The sequence below is a fragment of the Carassius carassius genome, chromosome 18 (assembly GCF_963082965.1).
Source record: "Carassius carassius chromosome 18, fCarCar2.1, whole genome shotgun sequence".
Classification (NCBI taxonomy): Eukaryota; Metazoa; Chordata; class Actinopteri; order Cypriniformes; family Cyprinidae; genus Carassius; species Carassius carassius.
The window spans coordinates 25236615-25256557 of NC_081772.1; the positions used below are offsets into that span (position 1 = coordinate 25236615).

General features: G+C 36.5%; 1 protein-coding gene across 12 annotated transcripts in view; it reads left to right on the top strand.

Moving 5' to 3' along the window:
* Positions 1-2024: 2024 nt before the first annotated feature.
* The window catches only part of LOC132092740 (neurexin-3b-like), a 539941-nt gene continuing 522022 nt past the window's right edge, over positions 2025-19943 (top strand). For all 12 annotated transcript variants that reach the window (XR_009422248.1, XR_009422247.1, XR_009422249.1 and 9 more), the window contains exons 1-4: positions 2025-2187; positions 5326-6406; positions 14778-14795; positions 16222-16251. Coding sequence is in view for 9 of the 12 variants with exons in the window: in XM_059499108.1 (XP_059355091.1) it covers positions 5710-6406; positions 14778-14795; positions 16222-16251 (745 nt within the window). In the remaining 3 variants the exon portion in view is untranslated. The remainder of the gene's footprint in view (positions 2188-5325; positions 6407-14777; positions 14796-16221; positions 16252-19943) is intronic.

Sequence of the window (19943 nt, forward strand, 5' to 3'; positions counted from 1 at the left end):
GGCGCTGCGGCGCAGCGGATGATGCAGGCTTCGAGAAGGATGCCAGGCGAGTCCTCAGAGTCACCATAGGCATCAGCTCGCAATGAGGACATCCGCCATCAGCGAGCGCGAGCGCTGCATGGTCTTCACCCAGACAGGAGACGCAGATGACATGACGATCTCCTTCGCTGAGCGGGGTTCTGCACGAGCCGCACGAAGGCATCTTTAAAAAGACGCAGCTCTTTTGTGAATGTGCGTCGCAGGGCGAACACACACACAGAGTATAACAGAACAAGGATTATAAAGGATATGGGCGCCGGATAGCGCAGCAGGAACGGCAGTGGAAGGCGGCGGTGCCAGCGGCTTCAGGATGGCTCGTCCTGCTGATATGCTCTTCCAGACGGCGCTTGCTTCCTCGTGATCCAGCGATGCGTGAGCTTCGCTGAAGAGATGAAAAATCAGGTGAGTCAGCCTTTTCGAGCTCCTTTTATAGGTTGGGCTACACCCGTTTCGGCGGGAAGTGGCAAGAAGGGCGCGAAGCGCCCTTATTGGTCTGATGTTGCATCAGCCTGCGCTCGATAGGCTGTGCAGTTGCCGCAGAACAAGCCAGTGAGCGAGCGAGCCGTCTCGCCTATGGCTGTGTACTGCTGCAAATGCGCTTTACAAAAATACAAAATTAAGGATAATTTTTTGCTTCAGTATTTCGTGAAAAGAGACTTTTCCCGTAGCGTCTTAGCTAAGACGCAGTACGAGAGAGCTCTCGTAAGAGAACTCAGGTGTCTGCACAATTAAAAATAAGATATCAGCACAATAACACTCAGCAAAATAGTGTAATTATCGTTATCGATAAAATCCTAGAACTCACAGAGATATAACTTTTTGTCTATATTGCAAACCCTTATTTTTTTTTTCTTTATTTTAATGTGCCACCCCCAAAATTTACTGTGGCCTCATTTGGCCACCCCTGTTAACATTTTCTGGGGGCGCCACTGTTTCCCGGTGCTCCCGATTAGCCAATCCGGGCCTGGTGCTGTATCTAATGACTACTTTTACTATAAGCATACTCTGGAGCAATTCATTAAAATTTTCCTAGCACTGCAAATCATTTTGATTGAATGCCCTGTTAAAATATATATTTCAAACGCAATGTAATGTTTACAACATTTTGTGATCATTCACTCACTCTTTATATATATATATATATATATATATATATATATATATATATATATATATATATATATATATATATATATATATATATAAAATTTAAATTAAATTAAATTTATGCAGACACTTACTTACAGTGCATTCAGGCTATCAATTTTTACCTATCATGTGTTCTTGGGGAATCGAACCCCCAACCTTGCGCTTGATAATGCAGTGCTCTACCAATTGAGCTACAGGAATACTATACTATATTATACATAAACACACACACACACACACACATAGACACACACACACAAATTATCACTGCGCCTGAGACAAACGTTCGCGTCTCCTGTGTGCATGTGCATTTGCATTCTCATGCTTGTTCCCATAGGACACTCACACTGCCTCATTAAGCCGGGTCAATGATCTTTTCATTAACTTTTCCGTTTTATATCTCACGGCAACGGCAAGACAACATTCGCTATGATCTGAGCGTCGACAGACTAGATTTCTTAATCACAAAAATATCGCATGCCCATGACAGTAACATAATGTATCTATTAGAATGTATAAACGTGGTTTTAGAATTGATTTTACAAAACTTTACTTTTTAAGTTTAGTAGCTGGGCAGTTCAAGGCACTATTCAGGACCATGGAGACTTCCCCAGATACTTCCAGTGTTCCTAAAACTGGGGAGATTATGTTAAATGTAGGATTTATATTGATATTCACTTATTTAGAGATACCTGAGGGCGATTTCTGACAGAAAGCGCTATATTTGTCTTGGTACGTCTTTAAATGGCGTGTTTAATGTAAGTGGTGGGCGGAGCCGCGAAGCTCGCGATCACAGGACAGGCTTCAGCTCCTCAGTCGAGCGGACGACAGCGAGCTCTGGATACGCGGATTATCCCGCTACACTGGATTTGACCTAGGCATCACTCCATCTGCGCTGCATCACTCGAAATGTGGATAAAGTGTTTTTTTTTTTTTTTTTGAAAATTTGTTGAATAAACCGGATTCTCCATCGGTTTAGTACAATCTGCATCATATAAGGTAAATCAGAACTACTTTAAGAGATTTAGAGAGTTTCACAAATGCGTTTGGAAATTAAATCGCATTACTCCTGTTGTACTACCATGTTTTGCCGTTTGAGTATTTATAAATATATATTTTAAACGCATATCTTCCGTGCATTTTCTCTGGGATAGCCATATTCTTATAATGCAAACGTTTGCAATTTAATTTCGAAATATACTTTTTATTTTGCAACATGAAAGAGATAGAAAAAATCTTATTGTTGTATCCTATTAATCCTATTAGTCATAAACATTTCTGAAATATTTAATGGATGTTTGAGATCTACTGTCATTGCTAAAGAAGGTACTGAAGGATGACAGATGCAAGCAGCAGTCTGAACAGGATCCCCTACCCCCAACCCACCCCTCTGCTTTAATAGTGCAAAACTTTCATGGCCTTGAAGAATGTTAAAGTAATAATGCTACAGTTTTGTTTATTCCAAAATATTGCTGATATTTTCAGTTTTACAGTTTGTAGCTGCCATATAAATGACATGTAAAAGAACTGAATATACCTCAAGGTCAGCAGCCTACTGATGATATTACTACGTTACTTTTAGATAAAGATGGTGGGTTTTTATACCATAATTTGACCTGAAAATGTTCTCTATCTTTCTCTCGCCCTCTCACTCTCTCTGTATACTGTATATACATATATATATATATATATATATATATATATATATATATATATATATATATATATATATATATATATATATATATATATATATCCCTCTTTCCAGCTTCTCATATGCCTGTATTTGTGTATGTATGCGTGTGTGTTTTCCTTTTGAATACAGAAACAATTTAAAGGGTTGAAGTGTGTCACTTTTTTCTCTCTTATGGAACACCAAAGGAGATGTTTATCAGAATGTCTGATCAGCCCTCTTGGAAAGATAGATGGAGAGAGAGCCTGTCAAGCTTTAAAAAAATAAAATAAAATAAATAATTGCATAATTACAAGTAGCCCATAAGACCTGTGCACTATATTACTTTGGTTTTGTATGAAAATTACCAACTTCAACGTTCTGCTATAAATAACTGCTTTGGTTTTCCACAGAACAAAAGTAAATCAGGATTTGAAAGACATGATGGTGAGTAAATGATAACAGAATCATATTTGGGGTAAACCATTCATTTAATTGGTAATCCCATTTAAAACTGTGTGTGATGAATCATTTCTATTCCATAACGCCCATGCCGCTGCACATTATTATTACGCTGCAGCTTACTTTTGCTTGTGAGGTTTTTTTTATGTTGATTTCTCCTTTTTTTCTTCTTTTTTTTTTTTTTTTTTTTTTTTTTTTTGTGAATGCATGTCAGGAGGTATTGGATGTCTTGATGTCAAATTGCCTTTTCGATAAGATAAATTCAGACATTAAGCATTTGAGAGACATTTGCAGGAGAAACCCAGCAGAGATTGACATGACATTGGACGAAAGCACATATGGTATATAAGACGTAATCAGCAGCATATATATTTGTTGTTTCCAGTACCCAGCATCTTGACCTTGCTCACAGAGAATAAAACATGCTGGAAATGTCTGTAAATCATTTAAGACAGATGGAAGACTTTTCCTCTGATAGTTATGTGTAAGCTTTTCATGCTCTTTTGCCTTTTGGGAACCAAATGGAACATTTATTCTGTTTGAGTGAATTTTCTATGGATTACAGAGCATATGGCACACACACATACAGTACTTCAGAGTCTTAATTCCTCATCTCTAGTCTTAGTTCTTCATTTTTGCTTATGAGATGGGATTTATTATGCTTATGCCCAAAACAACTCTCTCCAAAAGTCCTGTCCAAATCTCTCTGGAGAGTTCTGATTGGATCTATGTAATTTATAACCCAATAGTATGTATTATGTTTGTAATAAGTCCTCTATGTGATTGCTGCCAGACCAATGGCCAGTTATCATGTGCCTTGTGTGAGGATCAGGTTTCAGGCCAGCCTGTTCATAGCAGACTTAACAGGAGGTCTTTCTGAAAACCTGTTCTCTATGATGTCTTGCCTATTAGTGTGACATGCATGGTAAATGTCTTGACCGTGGTCACTGCTTTCTGCTTGGGTCATCCTTTTCACCTTTCTTCTCAAATCTTGTGGAGCTCTATTCTCTTTTGAAACACTGACAAGACCACTATCGCTCAAGACACGCTTCACTCATCGGTGTTGGTATCAGTTGCCTTAATTCAATAGCTGGCTGCCAGGGATAGATTAACTATTTAGGGCAGGTAGTTAAAGGGGCTACTGTGTTGCACCGCTGTGGAACAGTTACGATTGGGGAGGCTTTTGTCTCTGAGTGCTCAATGCCAAAGCAACAGCCAGGCCAGGGTTGGATGGAATTCTACACACGTACAGTATCTCTCCTTCAGACATCTGTCAACTGTCATAAACACCAAATATTTGACAGTGGATATTCAAAATGCAAATACAGTTGTGTTTTCTTTATATATGTGCAAAATGTATTTTGGAGTGTTGGCCTCAATCACAGTAATTGCACTCCTGTTAATTGCACTCAGGTGTCTTCACTTGTTAGTCATTATCCTCCCTATATTAACCAGTCCTTTTCTGTTTGTCTGCATGGAGTCCTTACTTTCCGTCACCCATTTTCCTTGCCTTCCGAGTTCCTTTTCCTATTCCTGTTTATTCATTTATTTGTTTGGATGGATTTTTGGTTTTGACCTCTGCATGTTGGATTCTGAGTTGGATTACCCAAATAAACCCACACTGCGTTTGGATCTCTCGTCTCCTGCATTTCACTGGGTCTCCGATCTTAACAGCCATTCTTTAACATTTGTCAGTTGAATAAATGATCATATTTAATTATAGCTAATGATTTCTTACAGTAACAATATAAAACTCTGTGATACTCTAAATGATTGGGTGAATATATTAAATCAAACCCTGACAAATACATTTGTCATTTTTTTCCTTTCAAATTTGTCAAATTTGTCCCAGTACCCCAGTTTGAAAACATTTGAGTTGGTCTAAGGAAACATAAGTGTAAGGGAACACAAAATTGCCCATTGTATATAGAATATTTTTTTTCTGTGTATGTAATGTATAATGAATAAAATAAAAAAATGTACGTCATTTTTTATCTTCACAGATTAGGTAAAGAAGGACCAATGTGGCCATTACTATGTGGCGATATAATGGAATCAGAAGCAATATGGAACATCTCTGTTTTAATCCAGAAAGTCAACTCAAAGGAACATCGTCAGTAAAGCCCATCTAGACAGCAGAAGCAGACCAGTTGTCCACTTCTAATCTCAAGGCTGTTTGGTCTGTTTTGGAATCCATCCCAGTAATCTTAAACAGGATTTAGGATAACATGTGTCAATAACCTCAATGGCCTCACATTCTTCACTCATATGGTTATCATCTAAAGGATTTGATGTTTCTTCAATGACCTCCATATCATTTTCCAGAAAATATATCTGAGGAGTTTTATTTTGTTCATTGCACTTTTGTAGCATAACCACTGGTTACCATGCTTCCCATTTGCTGGCCCCATCGTGTACTATTACTATTCAGCACCTTCCTGAGTCTTGGTTTGGGCCTGGAGTTCACAGGTTCAGAGGGTCAGTGGGCACGTTATCTTCGCTGGGATGCCAGCACGAGAAGTGACCTCAGCTTTCAGTTCAAAACAGCCATATCAGATGCACTGGTTCTCTACTTTGACGATGGAGGATATTGTGACTTCCTGCTCCTGAGTATTGAAGAAGGCAAGCTTAAGTTGCATTTTAGTGTGGACTGTGCAGAAACCACTATAACCTCCAACAAGATGGTAAATGACACTCGCTGGCACTTTGCCACCATCAGCAGGCACAACTTGCGAACCGTGTTGGCGCTGGACGGAGAGTCAAAGGTGGACGAGGTAAGACCACAAAGGCAGTTCATGAAGATTGTCAGTGACCTTTATCTTGGAGGAGTGCCTCAAGACATTCGGACATCTGCCCTAACACTACCAGCAGCTAAGGAGATGCCACCATTCAAGGGGATTATTACAGACCTGGGTTATGGAATTCAGGTTCCAACACGCCTTGGAAGCCAAAAGGTCCGGTTAGAGATGGAAGGCTTGTGTACGGAAAACCTCTGTGAAAATGGAGGCAGTTGCAGCATGACTGACGGTGAAGCTTACTGTGACTGCTCTAAAACAGGATATGTAGGTCGTTACTGCAATGAAGGTAAGAATGGCTCCACTTGATTTTGAGCACATGTCTAGCCAGTAGTTTGATGTAATTAAGTTAGAAATCTATTTCTAAGAAAACCTAGGCAAAAGATTGTCAAAAAATAAATAAATGAATAATAAACAAATAAATAATAATAATAATAATAATAAGAAAACCTTGCAACAACATGAAATCAAAATGTACCCTATTTACTTTCCAGTTTCCCATTCATGGTAAGTTTATTTACAAGTCAATACATACATGTGCAGTTAAATTACACCTCACAGTGCATTTAGACACTGTGTCATCCTTAAAGAAATGTGTAAATACATTACATGAATAAAACATACAGTATGGTATTTATTTTAAATAAATTTAGCCTACAAACACTTTCAAGTGAAACAGACATATACATATATGCAACAGTTACTAGGAAACCAGTTATAGACTTGAAAAGAATTGACAATATACATCCACTAAAAATCCCTGCAATACCAACTTGCTACATTTGCAAAAATGGTTAAAGTTAGATGAAGATGCCAGTTGTTCAATTACATTACATTTTAAAGCATGGTTTAAGTTTCCAAATAGTATTTATGGCCACTAATGCTATTTAAGGTGTCGATCTGTAACATATTTAATAATAATAATGTTTTGATTATCAGTAATTATTTTGCTCAATATATCACTGATTGAGTGACAGTTCCTGTCAGCATTGGTTACCTTGACATGTTACAGATATTTTTTTCACTGTTTTCACACAAACTTTTTGCAGGCATATCCATTGTGGTTTTTTGTTTTTTATAATAATTGTTATAGGTTAAATTATACCTTTTCCATCAAATATCCAGATCCTGCACATTCCAGACAATGGAAGGTACACCACAATTTCAAGAAATTAACCTTTTAAACTGAGATTTTATTTCTACTTTCTGAGATGAGAAAATTTCTTATTTCTAAATGGTCAAGTTTCTTTTTTTTCAACTGTACTTCAGTGTTAAGACCTATTTGGGATTACTGTCACTGTAGACTCCCCAGCAGGTATTAAAATAAGTCTCAAAACTGATTATACTTTCCGAATGCACACTGAATTGCCAAGAGACTTTGGTGCTGTGGTTATAAGAGATTCCTCTTTTTTGTATTGTGCCCTGTGTATAGTCTATAATTCCACAAGCATCTCAATTTATTCAGGGCATGAATATAAAGGCACCCAGTCAGGCAGGGAATCAGTAGACCCAAACCTCAATGACTGACTTATTGCATTTCATGATCAAACCCAAGCCCTTTAGACTGATCACACCAGCCTTGTGCCTCAGTGCTCAGTTGGTTTTCAAGATTAAGTGATCGTCCTCCGTAGTGACAAGAGATCAGGCTGTTTAATCAGATCACCTCTGGATCAGTAGGGTGCTCAGGGCTAGCTTGTGAAGGATGTTTCTGTGTCTCTGGCCTTCTGGCAACCAGTAGGCCTAAAAAAGTGCCCTTAATGAGGAGCCAGTCAGCAGCTGCTCAAGGGAAAACTGATGTTATAAATGTGAAGCTAGTGGACCTCCTCTAATCTCAGAGCAGGGGTTTTTCTCAGCCTGTTCTGTGCTTTGAGCGCAGGCGTGGCTGTCAGGGCTGTCACAGCTTGTCTTGGCTTCATCAGGTGCCAGTCGTGTCCATAGATTAATGGACGTGTCTGATAACAGACTGCACCAGTTAGCTGTGGGAGCGATTCATAATTAGGGGCAGAACGAAAGAGAAATGGCTAATTCGCTGGTGGGTGATGGGGACAAATGATGGGCTTAAACTCGGACTTACATGCTCTTAGCAGCACACAGCAAGGCTGCATTTACTAATTTATGGTTAATTCACTAAGAATTAATTGAAATTAAGTTTTAATGGCAGTAATAGTAAATTAACAAATTAATTGCAGAGTTTTGTGAATAAGGCACTATGTATAATGAGTCTTATTTACATTGATGGGTGTTTCTTTATGTCCCAGGGGATCATTTTTATTAAAAGTTGGATTTTAACTTTTTTTTGGTACAGTATATGAAATGTTATATAAGATCACTTTGAAACTGACTTGGAGATGTTTTTCTTAGATGTAGATTATTCCTTTTATATGTAGATTTTAGATTTACTGTAGTCCCAGTGCCAGTCCTTTAGTTGTCCAATATGGAAATTATGATTATAAAAATGTATGATCATCTAAACAAAAACAAAAATAAACATAAACCATTTCAGTAATTATGACAGTTCTACCACACTGAATAATTTTGCCTCTAAGGAGTAAGGTCAGTGAAGACAAATGAGGCACCCACTTTATCAAAAAATGTCATTTCCACAATTGTCATTAAATTGCAGGATTCATGTTTTGAGACATAGTATAAATTACATTGTGATGGGGTTTCAGAATTATTGAAAAAAGAAGTGTGAGAGAAAAAAGTGCCTATAGTTGGGGCATACTTGGGGCATGTTTATACTAAATAATAATAATAATAATAATACAAAAATAATAATAGGAATGGCTCAATGTAGATAATCATGATGCAATGCTAAATTCAGCACATTTGGTGACCTGGTTAAACAGGATTGCAGGTTGAAACTGGACAAACTCCAGATCCAGTGGTCTGCCTAATTGTTTTTGAATTCATCTTTTAGTGTTGGTGCAATTTAACAGCACGGTATGTACCAAAGTAACAAATGTGAGCTCAGAACTTATGTGTACCCTTGATAATCTGTCCAACCTGCTATTGTTTTAAGTACAGACAGACACGGCAACAGGCTTGCAAAGGCCGCCAGAGCATGCAGATGGCTCAGGAAAGCATACAACATACCTCAGTGTGTCTGAAAGCACTAGAAGGGCCACACCACCCCAGCAGGAGCACAACCGTCAGTATTTTCATGTGGAAATCTGCCTTAAACAGCAGGTTTATTAAAAAAAATATGTGTTTAGCCATAAAACACATGTTCTGTCTGCCCTGCCAATGTGGATGAGAGACACATTGTTTAGTTTTTGAGATCACAGCAGCCAGACACTTTATTGTAATTCCAGCTACAAAACATTAAATTCAGGGATGTTTCTGTACTTGTCACATTTCAGACACATTCGATTAGTTTAAACTCTTAGTTTGTTTGCATAAAAAAAAAACTGCATTATAAAGAAGTACTTACTCTATGCTTTAATTATTAAGAGACTTAATGAAAAAGAACAACTTTCCGGTGATTAGCTGCACCTTATTTTCTTCACTTGAGAGCTACACATTTATTTATTTATTCATTTAGCCTAGAAAACAATTATTGCTCAACAGCATGTGAAAAAAAGTCAAAACAATCATTGTGGGCTTAGCTGTTAGGATTAATAAATATACGTGGAAATATGACAGTTACTATAATCTTACTACAAAAGTAGGTCAATAAAAAAAGGGGGAAAGGACTTGCGACCTGATTAAGGCGCAGTTGGCATTTGTGTCTTTTGACCCAACGTAGGGAAATGTTGGGATTTGAGTTTAGGGATGAAAAATAGAGCAAAGGATTAAAGCTGATCAGCATGTCATCAAGAGGGATATGGTCACATGAAGGCGATAAACCCTCTTTCTCTCTCTCCCAGTGCTTCAAGTAACCAGTCAAAGTGGAGGCACGTGTATTGTTTTTACAGGCAGCCATTTTGTTGACAAAGGAGGCAGTATTGTAGTCGAGGTCAGCTTATTCAAGTCCAAGTCCATTCCAAGTCAAAACCGACACCAGAAGAGGGTTAAGTACAGTACAGACCAAAAGTTTGGACACACCTTCTCATTCAAAGAGTTTTCTTTATTTTCATGACTATGAAATTGTAGAGTCACACTGAAGGCATCAAGGGCTATTTGACCAAAAAGGAGAGTGATGGGGTGCTGCGCCAGATGACCTGGCCTCCACAGTCACTGGACCTGAACCCAATCGAGATGGTTTAGGGGTGAGCTGGACCGCAGACAGAAGGCAAAAGGCCCAACAAGTGCTAAGCATCTCTCGGGGAACTCCTTCAAGACTGTTGGAAGACCATTTCAGGTGACTACCTCTTGAAGCTCATCAAGAGAATGCCAAGAGTGTGCAAAGCAGTAATCAAAGCAAAAGGTGGCTACTTTGAAGAAACTAGAATATGACATATTTTCAGTTGTTTCACACTTTTTTGTTATGTATATAATTCCATATATAATTCCACATGTGTTAATTCATAGTTTTGATGCCTTCAGTGTGAATCTACAATTTTCATGAAAATAAAGAAAACTCTTTGAATGAGAAGGTGTGTCCAAACTTTTGGTCTGTACTGTATGTGTTAAGACAGAGAGTTGAGGAGGGTTAAAAAGTGATTTAGATAGTGGAAATATGCTTTCCTGCAGGGTTAATGAAGCCTGGTTTCATATGAGTGTCACACAAACCTCTACAGCATACACAAAGTGACCACAAAATGTGTCTGCAGTGTTGTAGTACTCTTAGTCCAAGTCAAGTCATAGTCCAAATGCTCCAAGGCAAGACCATGACCATGAAAATATGCTCTTGTACTTGGACTCAAGTACTGCAACACTGATAACTCATGGGTTCCTTGGTGTTGAAGCAGATTAAAGTATAAGAGAAATCCAGCATACATCACCAGAGAATGTTTTATTAGAAGACCAAGTTACAATATTATGATTAAAACATAAGGTAAAAAAAAAAAAACATTCTTCAGGGATGAGGCATTTATACATTTTCATGCTGACTTTAAAAGTATATGTTTGGTGTGATTTATATACCCATAAATGTGACTTCGGGATCTCTCTTCAGGATTATGGGTAGTGTAGTTCATCACAAAGAATTAAGATGAAATCAAGCTATAGAAACATACCATATCTTAACATTCTCTGAGTTTTGAAAGGTTTATATGTTAACATTACAAGTCTCTAAGGAATCTCTAAAAAAGTTTCTCCAAAGAAAAGCTTATTCAGATGTTACAACCCGAATTCCGGAAAAGTTGGGACGTTTTTTAAATTTTAATAAAATGAAAACTAAAGGAATTTCAAATCACATGAGCCAATATTTTATTCACAATAGAACATAGATAACGTAGCAAATGTTTAAACTGAGAAATTTTACACTTTTATCCACTTAATTAGCTCATTTAAAATTTAATGCCTGCTACAGGTCTCAAAAAAGTTGGCAAGGGGGCAACAAATGGCTAAAAAGGCAAGCAGTTTTGAAAAGATTCAGCTGGGAGAACATCTAGTGATTAATTAAGTTAATTGATATCAGGTCTGTAACATGATTAGCTATAAAAGCTTTGTCTTAGAGAAGCAGAGTCTCTCAGAAGTAAAGATGGGCAGAGGCTCTCCAATCTGTGAAAGACTGCGTAAAAAAATTGTGGAAAACTTTAAAAACAATGTTCCTCAACGTCAAATTGCAAAGGCTTTGCAAATCTCATCATCTACAGTGCATAACATCATCAAAAGATTCAGAGAAACTGGAGAAATCTCTGTGCGTAAGGGACAAGGCCGGAGACCTTTATTGGATGCCCGTGGTCTTCGGGCTCTCAGACGACACTGCATCACTCATCGGCATGATTGTGTCAATGACATTACTAAATGGGCCCAGGAATACTTTCAGAAACCACTGTCGGTAAACACAATCCGCCGTGCCATCAGCAGATGCCAACTAAAGCTCTATCATGCAAAAAGGAAGCCATATGTGAACATGGTCCAGAAGTGCCGTCGTGTCCTGTGGGCCAAGGCTCATTTAAAATGGACTATTTCAAAGTGGAATAGTGTTTTATGGTCAGACGAGTCCAAATTTGACATTCTTGTTGGAAATCACGGACGCCGTGTCCTCCGGGCTAAAGAGGAGGGAGACCTTCCAGCATGTTATCAGCGTTCAGTTCAAAAGCCAGCATCTCTGATGGTATGGGGGTGCATAAGTGCATACGGTATGGGCAGCTTGCATGTTTTGGAAGGCTCTGTGAATGCTGAAAGGTATATAAAGGTTTTAGAGCAACATATGCTTCCCTCCAAACAACGTCTATTTCAGGGAAGGCCTTGTTTATTTCAGCAGGACAATGCAAAACCACATACTGCAGCTATAACAACAGCATGGCTTCGTCGTAGAAGAGTCCGGGTGCTAACCTGGCCTGCCTGCAGTCCAGATCTTTCACCTATAGAGAACATTTGGCGCATCATTAAACGAAAAATACGTCAAAGACGACCACGAACTCTTCAGCAGCTGGAAATCTATATAAGGCAAGAATGGGACCAAATTCCAACAGCAAAACTCCAGCAACTCATAGCCTCAATGCCCAGACGTCTTCAAACTGTTTTGAAAAGAAATGGAGATGCTACACCATGGTAAACATGCCCCGTCCCAACTATTTTGAGACCTGTAGCAGAAATCAAAATTGAAATGAGCTCATTTTGTGCATAAAATTGTAAACTTTCTCAGTTTAAACATTTGCTATGTTATCTATGTTCTATTGTGAATAAAATATTGGCTCATGTGATTTGAAAGTCTTTTAGTTTTCATTTTATTAAAATTTAAAAAACGTCCCAACTTTTCCGGAATTCGGGTTGTAGATTGAAACTGATCTTAAAAGTTGTGCTCTGTTTCTATACTGGTCGAATCGGGTCAGTCCTTTTTTGGTACTGGTCTAGCTCAAAAACAACTATAGCCATTTTGTTCACTTGTAAACAATGCAGGTCAATCAGCATGCACTTTCTGGTGAAGCTGGGCGATCAAAGAAGGAGCAAGGAAGTTTGCACCCAGCACCCAGAATCCTGAACACAGCATATCCTGATGACCAGCAGAGCCGGTCGATTAAACTTTACAATTAAACTTTGACATGAAACATCAGACTGTCTCTGTCAACTGAATTTACTGCTTTAGTGAAATTACAATTGAAATTACTGCTTTAGTGCTGTAAGATAAGAAACCCAGCGAATCCTAAAAGCCTTACAAGTGTGCCCTAAAAGCATGAAAATCCAATAAGCCAGGCATTACTGAATAAATAAACTGATCATCCTCTGGTTCCAATCCTGAAGGGACGACAGGAAAGAGACAAAAAAAAAAAGGAGACAGACTCTAACTCTTGGATAGAGATGTCTGATTTTGCTTGGCTTTAAGAAAATCCAGGTGGTAATTTCCAGCCAGTAAGGAAGGAGACCTGGATTTGTCTTCCAAGATGGCAGATGTCTGGAATCATAAAAGATCTCTAATCTCATATGGCAAAATTACTAGTCTTTGATTGCTTAGTGTGACATGCTCAACAATGGCCAGTGATTCGCCCTTGTGCTGAATTGCCTCTGATAAAGCAGGGACAGACATGTTAGTTAAAAAATTTTATGCTAACTTGTCTATATGATATGCAATATTTAGCTCAGGCTGTAGAAAATGCTGCTCGTAAAAGCAAATTCATAGGCTAAATTCCCATGGAATGTTACTAAAAAAAAATAATAATAATAATGAATTCAATGCATTTTAAAGATAAAGAGATAAAGTCTTCTAAAAACATTAGACAAACCTGCCAAAACTTATACAAAGTAATTTGGAAGGTTGTGGGTTTTATTCCCAGGAAACAAACTTTTCAAAATCCTCTGTGTTTACCAAATTCAAGTGTATCAAACAATTAAAAAAAAAAAGTATGTAGATGATTTTAGTCTTTTGTTTCTCAGTAAATCAGCATGCTTTGCTTTTATCTGCAGCTTTTTAGATATGACAGGCTCCTTGAGATTGAAGTTTTTTTCTTTGAATTAAATTGGTTGGTCAAACTGAATTTAATAGAGAGATTTTTTTCAGGTGATTCATGTACGATTTACAATCTTAATGGCCTGGTTTGAGGCTTTACAGTACATCGTTATTTGGTTGAAATGTGCAGTTCTCCTCTTCCAATCAGTGTGCATTAATTTAAACAGGTTTATTCAAAAACAAAAACAGCTGTGTAGGATTCAATTGGATAACTATATGCCTGAGTCTTCAGTGAGAGTAATTCTCTGTGTTCAGAAATCCACAAAACTCACAACCTCGTAAATCCACATGGTCCACATCGGACAGCTGGCTTAGTAACCTGCTTGGATTTATGGCCTCATCCAGAGTATGTGAGGAACTCTGTGGCATTCTGGACACTTTAGCAATATTCTCGAAGTGATGGAGTGATTTGAAGTAATAATGTCAATCTGCTTCTCTTAGAAAATTGAACAGATTTTATAGACTTTTTTTCCACAGGATTTTTTATTAATTTGATGTTTTACAGTCATGCACAGGGACAGTCTTGATTCTTTGCATGAGAAACCAGTCTTGTTTACAGCTGAAAATAAAATGTTTGCATGACAGCCTCCATGCAAAGTCAAAAGTGTTGTCTAACAGCTGAACTTTCTCTGTCTTCCCCTTTATGCCATCTTCTCAAAAGCTGTGAACAAAACCCCCGGTAAGTGAGTCTTAGGCTGTGAAAACTCTGAAAACATACTGAATGCATTCAAATAAAGCTAAGATAAAGAGAAATAAAATAATGTTCTATTCCATTAATAGTCACTTTCACACATGAAGCCATATAATGGTATAAAACAGGACTCCAAATACCTTGTGCACATACCCCATTTTTAAATCACAGTCCAAATAATATGCTAAATATGCTAAAATGTATTGTTACCATTAAAGATGTTATATTTTACTGTGATCTTTAAATTACACAAAATTTTCATGTAACATATTTTTACACTGGTAATTTTCTCCTAGCTTGTAGTTCTCCTGACAGATGATCATAGTGCTTGTTGTCATGTTGTATTTAAGCAAACTATCACAGTGCTGCAGTGAACATAATCTTTGTTTATAGTTAGCTTTGTTAATTGTGTAGCACAAGCTACCTCTAGAAATCCATCAGGATATTTAAAATAATCCACCAGTGTCCATTAATAATCATATACCTCAAAAAGAAAAAGAAAAAGAAAAAAGGAGCACACAAGATATTTGGAGCTGAATGCACAAGTTTCCTGAAGTTTTGTTCCTAAATTAAGACACGTGACATTTTTGAGTCCCGTGTCATGATAGAAGTAAAGGCCACAGAGCAATTGAGTTCATTTGTGGTCATTCAGAATTTTGTGACCTCATAGCTGTCAATTAAGCTGGAATATAAGGGTAAATGTATACTTTTCTGATAAAGGCTGTATGTGTGAAAGCGTCTAATGACACATTCCTTCTCATAATACAATAATGCATTACTATTAGCTGTCAGGCTTATAAAATCATCCAATTTATTACATTAAATGCTGATTAATTAATCAAATTAAAATCAAATAATCACATATGATTAAAAAAAAAAAAAAACAGCAGGGATGCATTAAAATTGATCAGAAGTGACAGTAAAGCCTTTTACATTGTTACAAAAAATTCAGTTTCTACAAAAAAAATATATGAAACAGAACAACTGTTATTATGATGATTATTATAATTTACATTTTTAAATCAAATTATTATAATTTACAATTTCATAACCAGAAATGTTTCTTGAGCACCAAATCAGCATTCTGAAGGATCATGAGACACTGAAGACTGAAGTGACTGTTGCTAAAAAATCCAGCTTCCGCATCACAGGAATAAATTACATCTGAAAATATACTGAACTAGAACAGTTTAAGCCACCAATAAATATATCTCAAAGACATGATAAAAATGTTATCAATCTCTTTTCTGAATGAGAAGCTTTTTATATTGCAGAAAGCTTCAGCTTTAGTGTGATAGCCATGGTTTGTCTCCCAGCAAACCATGAGTGGTCACAATACCTGAACAGTATTGGTATTGGTGTTCTCAAGTTTTCTCTCTTTCTGTCTATTGCTCTCGTGTTTTTTTATTCCAAGGGTTCGCGCATATGGTGAAGTCTCCACAAGGTATGCTCAGTTCTCTCAATGCACATTTTCCAATGTGTTTACATTGTTGTTGTGACTGCTCTTGCACATGCATGCAGCTCCCTACAGCATCCTGCTTTATGATTGGCTCTGCCCTCGTGACACTGCATGATCATTGTCCTCTTGCTGAATTATGTCATTTCTTTTCTGTTACACTGCAGTTAACTGTCAGGTCAGGAGAGTTTTTTTTTTTCAAGGTTGACTCTATCGGTGATCTCATAGAGAAATGCATTCTCTCTCATCTGTTAGACTGCTGCAGCGCCAGCCATAATGTATGATCACTGATCTGCCCTCCATATTACTTATATATATCATTAATAGACTGGAATAATTACTATGCAAGTGATACCGTATTTATAAATAATATATCCCTGAGCTAAACTCATTCTCTGAATGAGTGATTCTGAAAGCAAGTAAAAGTTCAAGTTAATAGAAAGATTCCTTTTAAACAGGTTTTGCTTTAAAAGTGTGTGCTGTATGAATGATCTGCCATCATGGTTTTGTCCTGAATTCTTCTGTATGCTGAATGCTTCTGTCAACTTTTCTAATATTTGTACAATTTTATCGGTGCATTGAGCTTATGAGATGGCGATCTAAAACAAGAGGGGGCAGAATAGGTACTGATAATAAATAAAACATAAAAAACATAAGTTTAGTAAACGGAAGTTCAGAAAATGTTGTCAACATGCAAAGGTCAAAACATTTTAAAATGTGTAAAATGTTTTTACAAACGTCTTACTAAAATTAATGTTCAAACACAGTAATAAACAGGACAATAATGAAAAAAGGAAAAAATAGTAATAATGTTGCAAATGAAGTTTTTCAATAATGTAATAAATGCATTAACAAGACCATCTTCATTATCCAGCTCAATTTTCTAAAAGTTTTGTTCTCATCCATTGTAGACAAATTGATAATATTGCTGAATATTAAGTATCTTTTAAACCCCAACTGAGCATGTGGCAGTAGTGGAGAAATAAAAAGGTTAACAGGGTTGCAAATAACAGGGTATCAAATGTAAACCAAATTAAGCTGTCACTTAGTAGCCGCTAGTTAGTTTGGAACCAAAAGTTTTATGGTTTATTAACAAACTTATTAGAAAAAAATAAAATAAAAATGTCATGCAGTTGAAAGAGTTCAAATTATGTTGCTTGATGACAGTCATGATTTTAAGTGACCAGTGCAAATTAATGTGATAACAGGGTTACATGCAGAATTTGGTTCACAGCTAAATATTATGTTTTTGATCATTAAATTTAGATAATTAATGAAAAAAAAAAAAATTGCTTCTCTAATAGATAGATTATATCAGCATATCCATATGTGATGTTAAAATGGCCATGCTTAATCATTTAAATAGTTAATTTAAATATTGTTATGTTTTTAATAGGTTGTCTATAATAAAACATAGTTTATATATATATATATATATATATATATATATATATATATATATATATATATATATATATATATATATATATATATATATATATATATATATATATTGTTCTCATATATAATATGTTGATATTGTTCTCATTGTAATAATAAATAAATAAATGCATTAATTAATACATATCACCTACTAATTCAGGCCAATTAATTAATTAATACAAAAATGCATAACACAATTAAAATAAATAAATTAATAAAATATATAATTGAAATTATTATAATTGAAAAAGTTTAGTAATTTTCCAATTCTTTAATTGAACCATAAATAATTAATATGTACTATATATCTACCTAGATCTCTTATTCTCCGAATAGTATTCCATTCTCATGTAGTTTTAACAGAAAAGCAGACTGGCAAAGAAATGTATGTTTCTCTTGGGTGCATGCCTCCAGTAGATTCTCTGTTGAGATGGACAGCCATGTAGACGTGAATACATTACAGTGTATTTCCTTGATTTAAGCGCTCATGTCCTGACATGATAGCCCTTGAATCGGACACAGAATAAGTTAACCCTTGTTGAGAAAGATACAGCTGATTTGGAATCAAGAAGGAATCAACACATCTTTCAGACCAGAAATACGAAATAGTGCTAAACTATTTCCCTGAGCATCTGTTTAAAAAACACTAACACACTTTTATCCACCTCATTCCAAGTAATATGGATGGGAAAGCAACCATAAATTAATTCTGTTTTACAATTAATTCTAAGAAAAATCAACTCAGATACTGCAGTTTGCATGCTCGCATTATCCTGAATTACATGTGAATTTGTCCTGAATGTGTGTGTTTGCACAATAACTCTCATCCTGCAATTTTCTGTCCCTGTCTCTTTCTTTCCCACTGTCCTTCTTGTTGACATCTCCTCTCCTGTTTGTCTCTGTGGAACTTTCTCAACCCCTGTGTAGACAGAAATAAAGGTATTGCACACTTTCCTTATTATCTTAATAGGCCTCATTAGCAATGTATTTTTCTTTATTTCTTCCTTATTTTATATATAAAAAAAATAAATAAAAAAAAAGCTGATTAAACCAATTTTTGTGGTGAAAATGGATGATTCGTTTAATTTGCAGTGATTTTTTTGAAATAATACTTTTGATTTTTGCGGCATATAATGTGGCAGTGCACAGTGTATCATGTTGCTGAGTGCATGAACAGATTGAATTTTGAAGATGTTTGGAATATAATTCAGAGAGCACTTGTGTTTTGGTCTGAACCAGTGACTCCAGGGACAGGTAGAGTGTATTACAACACCACCACATATTTATGCTTTGAAACCAGAGACGCTGAGACAGAACCTTTTATAAAAATGTTATAATTGATGGTAAATTGATGGTTTTTTTTTTTTTTTTTTTTTTTTGATAAAACTGAAGCAAATTTTTGGAATTGTGACTTTTAATACAGCCAAAATACTAGAAAATGCTAAAAGTTCTGATGCCCTGTATATACACAGTTAGCAATACTAAGATTATGGGTACAGTTATTTAACTATTCTAAAATAATAGATCGCTGTTTAAAATAAAGTGCATTTTGGTGCAGCTGTGAGTTGATTGGCTTGTGAACATTCCGAGATGACCTGTGACTTTGACACATCAAGTGCAAAGAGCTTGAAGTTGTTTTGACACCTCATTAGACACATTTCCTGTCCTCTCTTTAAACTTTATATCAATACAAATGGTAAAGAAGCCAAAACATTTACATAAATGAACAAATTATACTGTGCTAGCAACCCCACATATAGCAGATAATTAAGGGACAGCTAATTGTAACAGTTTTATTTCATGTAATGTAGGAGGAAAATGAAATAAGCACTTCGCCTACCCTCTGCTTATGTTTTAGTGAGACAAGAAGATGATATTAGCTTAAGCTAATGGCTGAGGATCAGTGTGCTGGTGCTGAGGATGATGAAATTACTGGTGGCTGAAGGTCATCCAAATGGCTTCTGCTCAGAGCTAATCTAGAGCCTGCACAAGATTAGACTAGAGGCTGAAGTGACTAGGGCTGGGTGGGTTAGCTAGCTACTGCAGTGTGAGAGATATGCTATGTGACTTGCTGTCTTTGATGAGTGATTAGAAGAGTCAGGAGAAGTTCAGCTCTGGTTTAGATAATTTCTGCTCTGAGCTTTAGAATTTCACTCTTGGGCCTCCAGACCTCATCGCTCACTTCTACTACTCATCCCCTGAAAGTTTCTGCCTCTGAACAAAGACTCTCTCTCTGT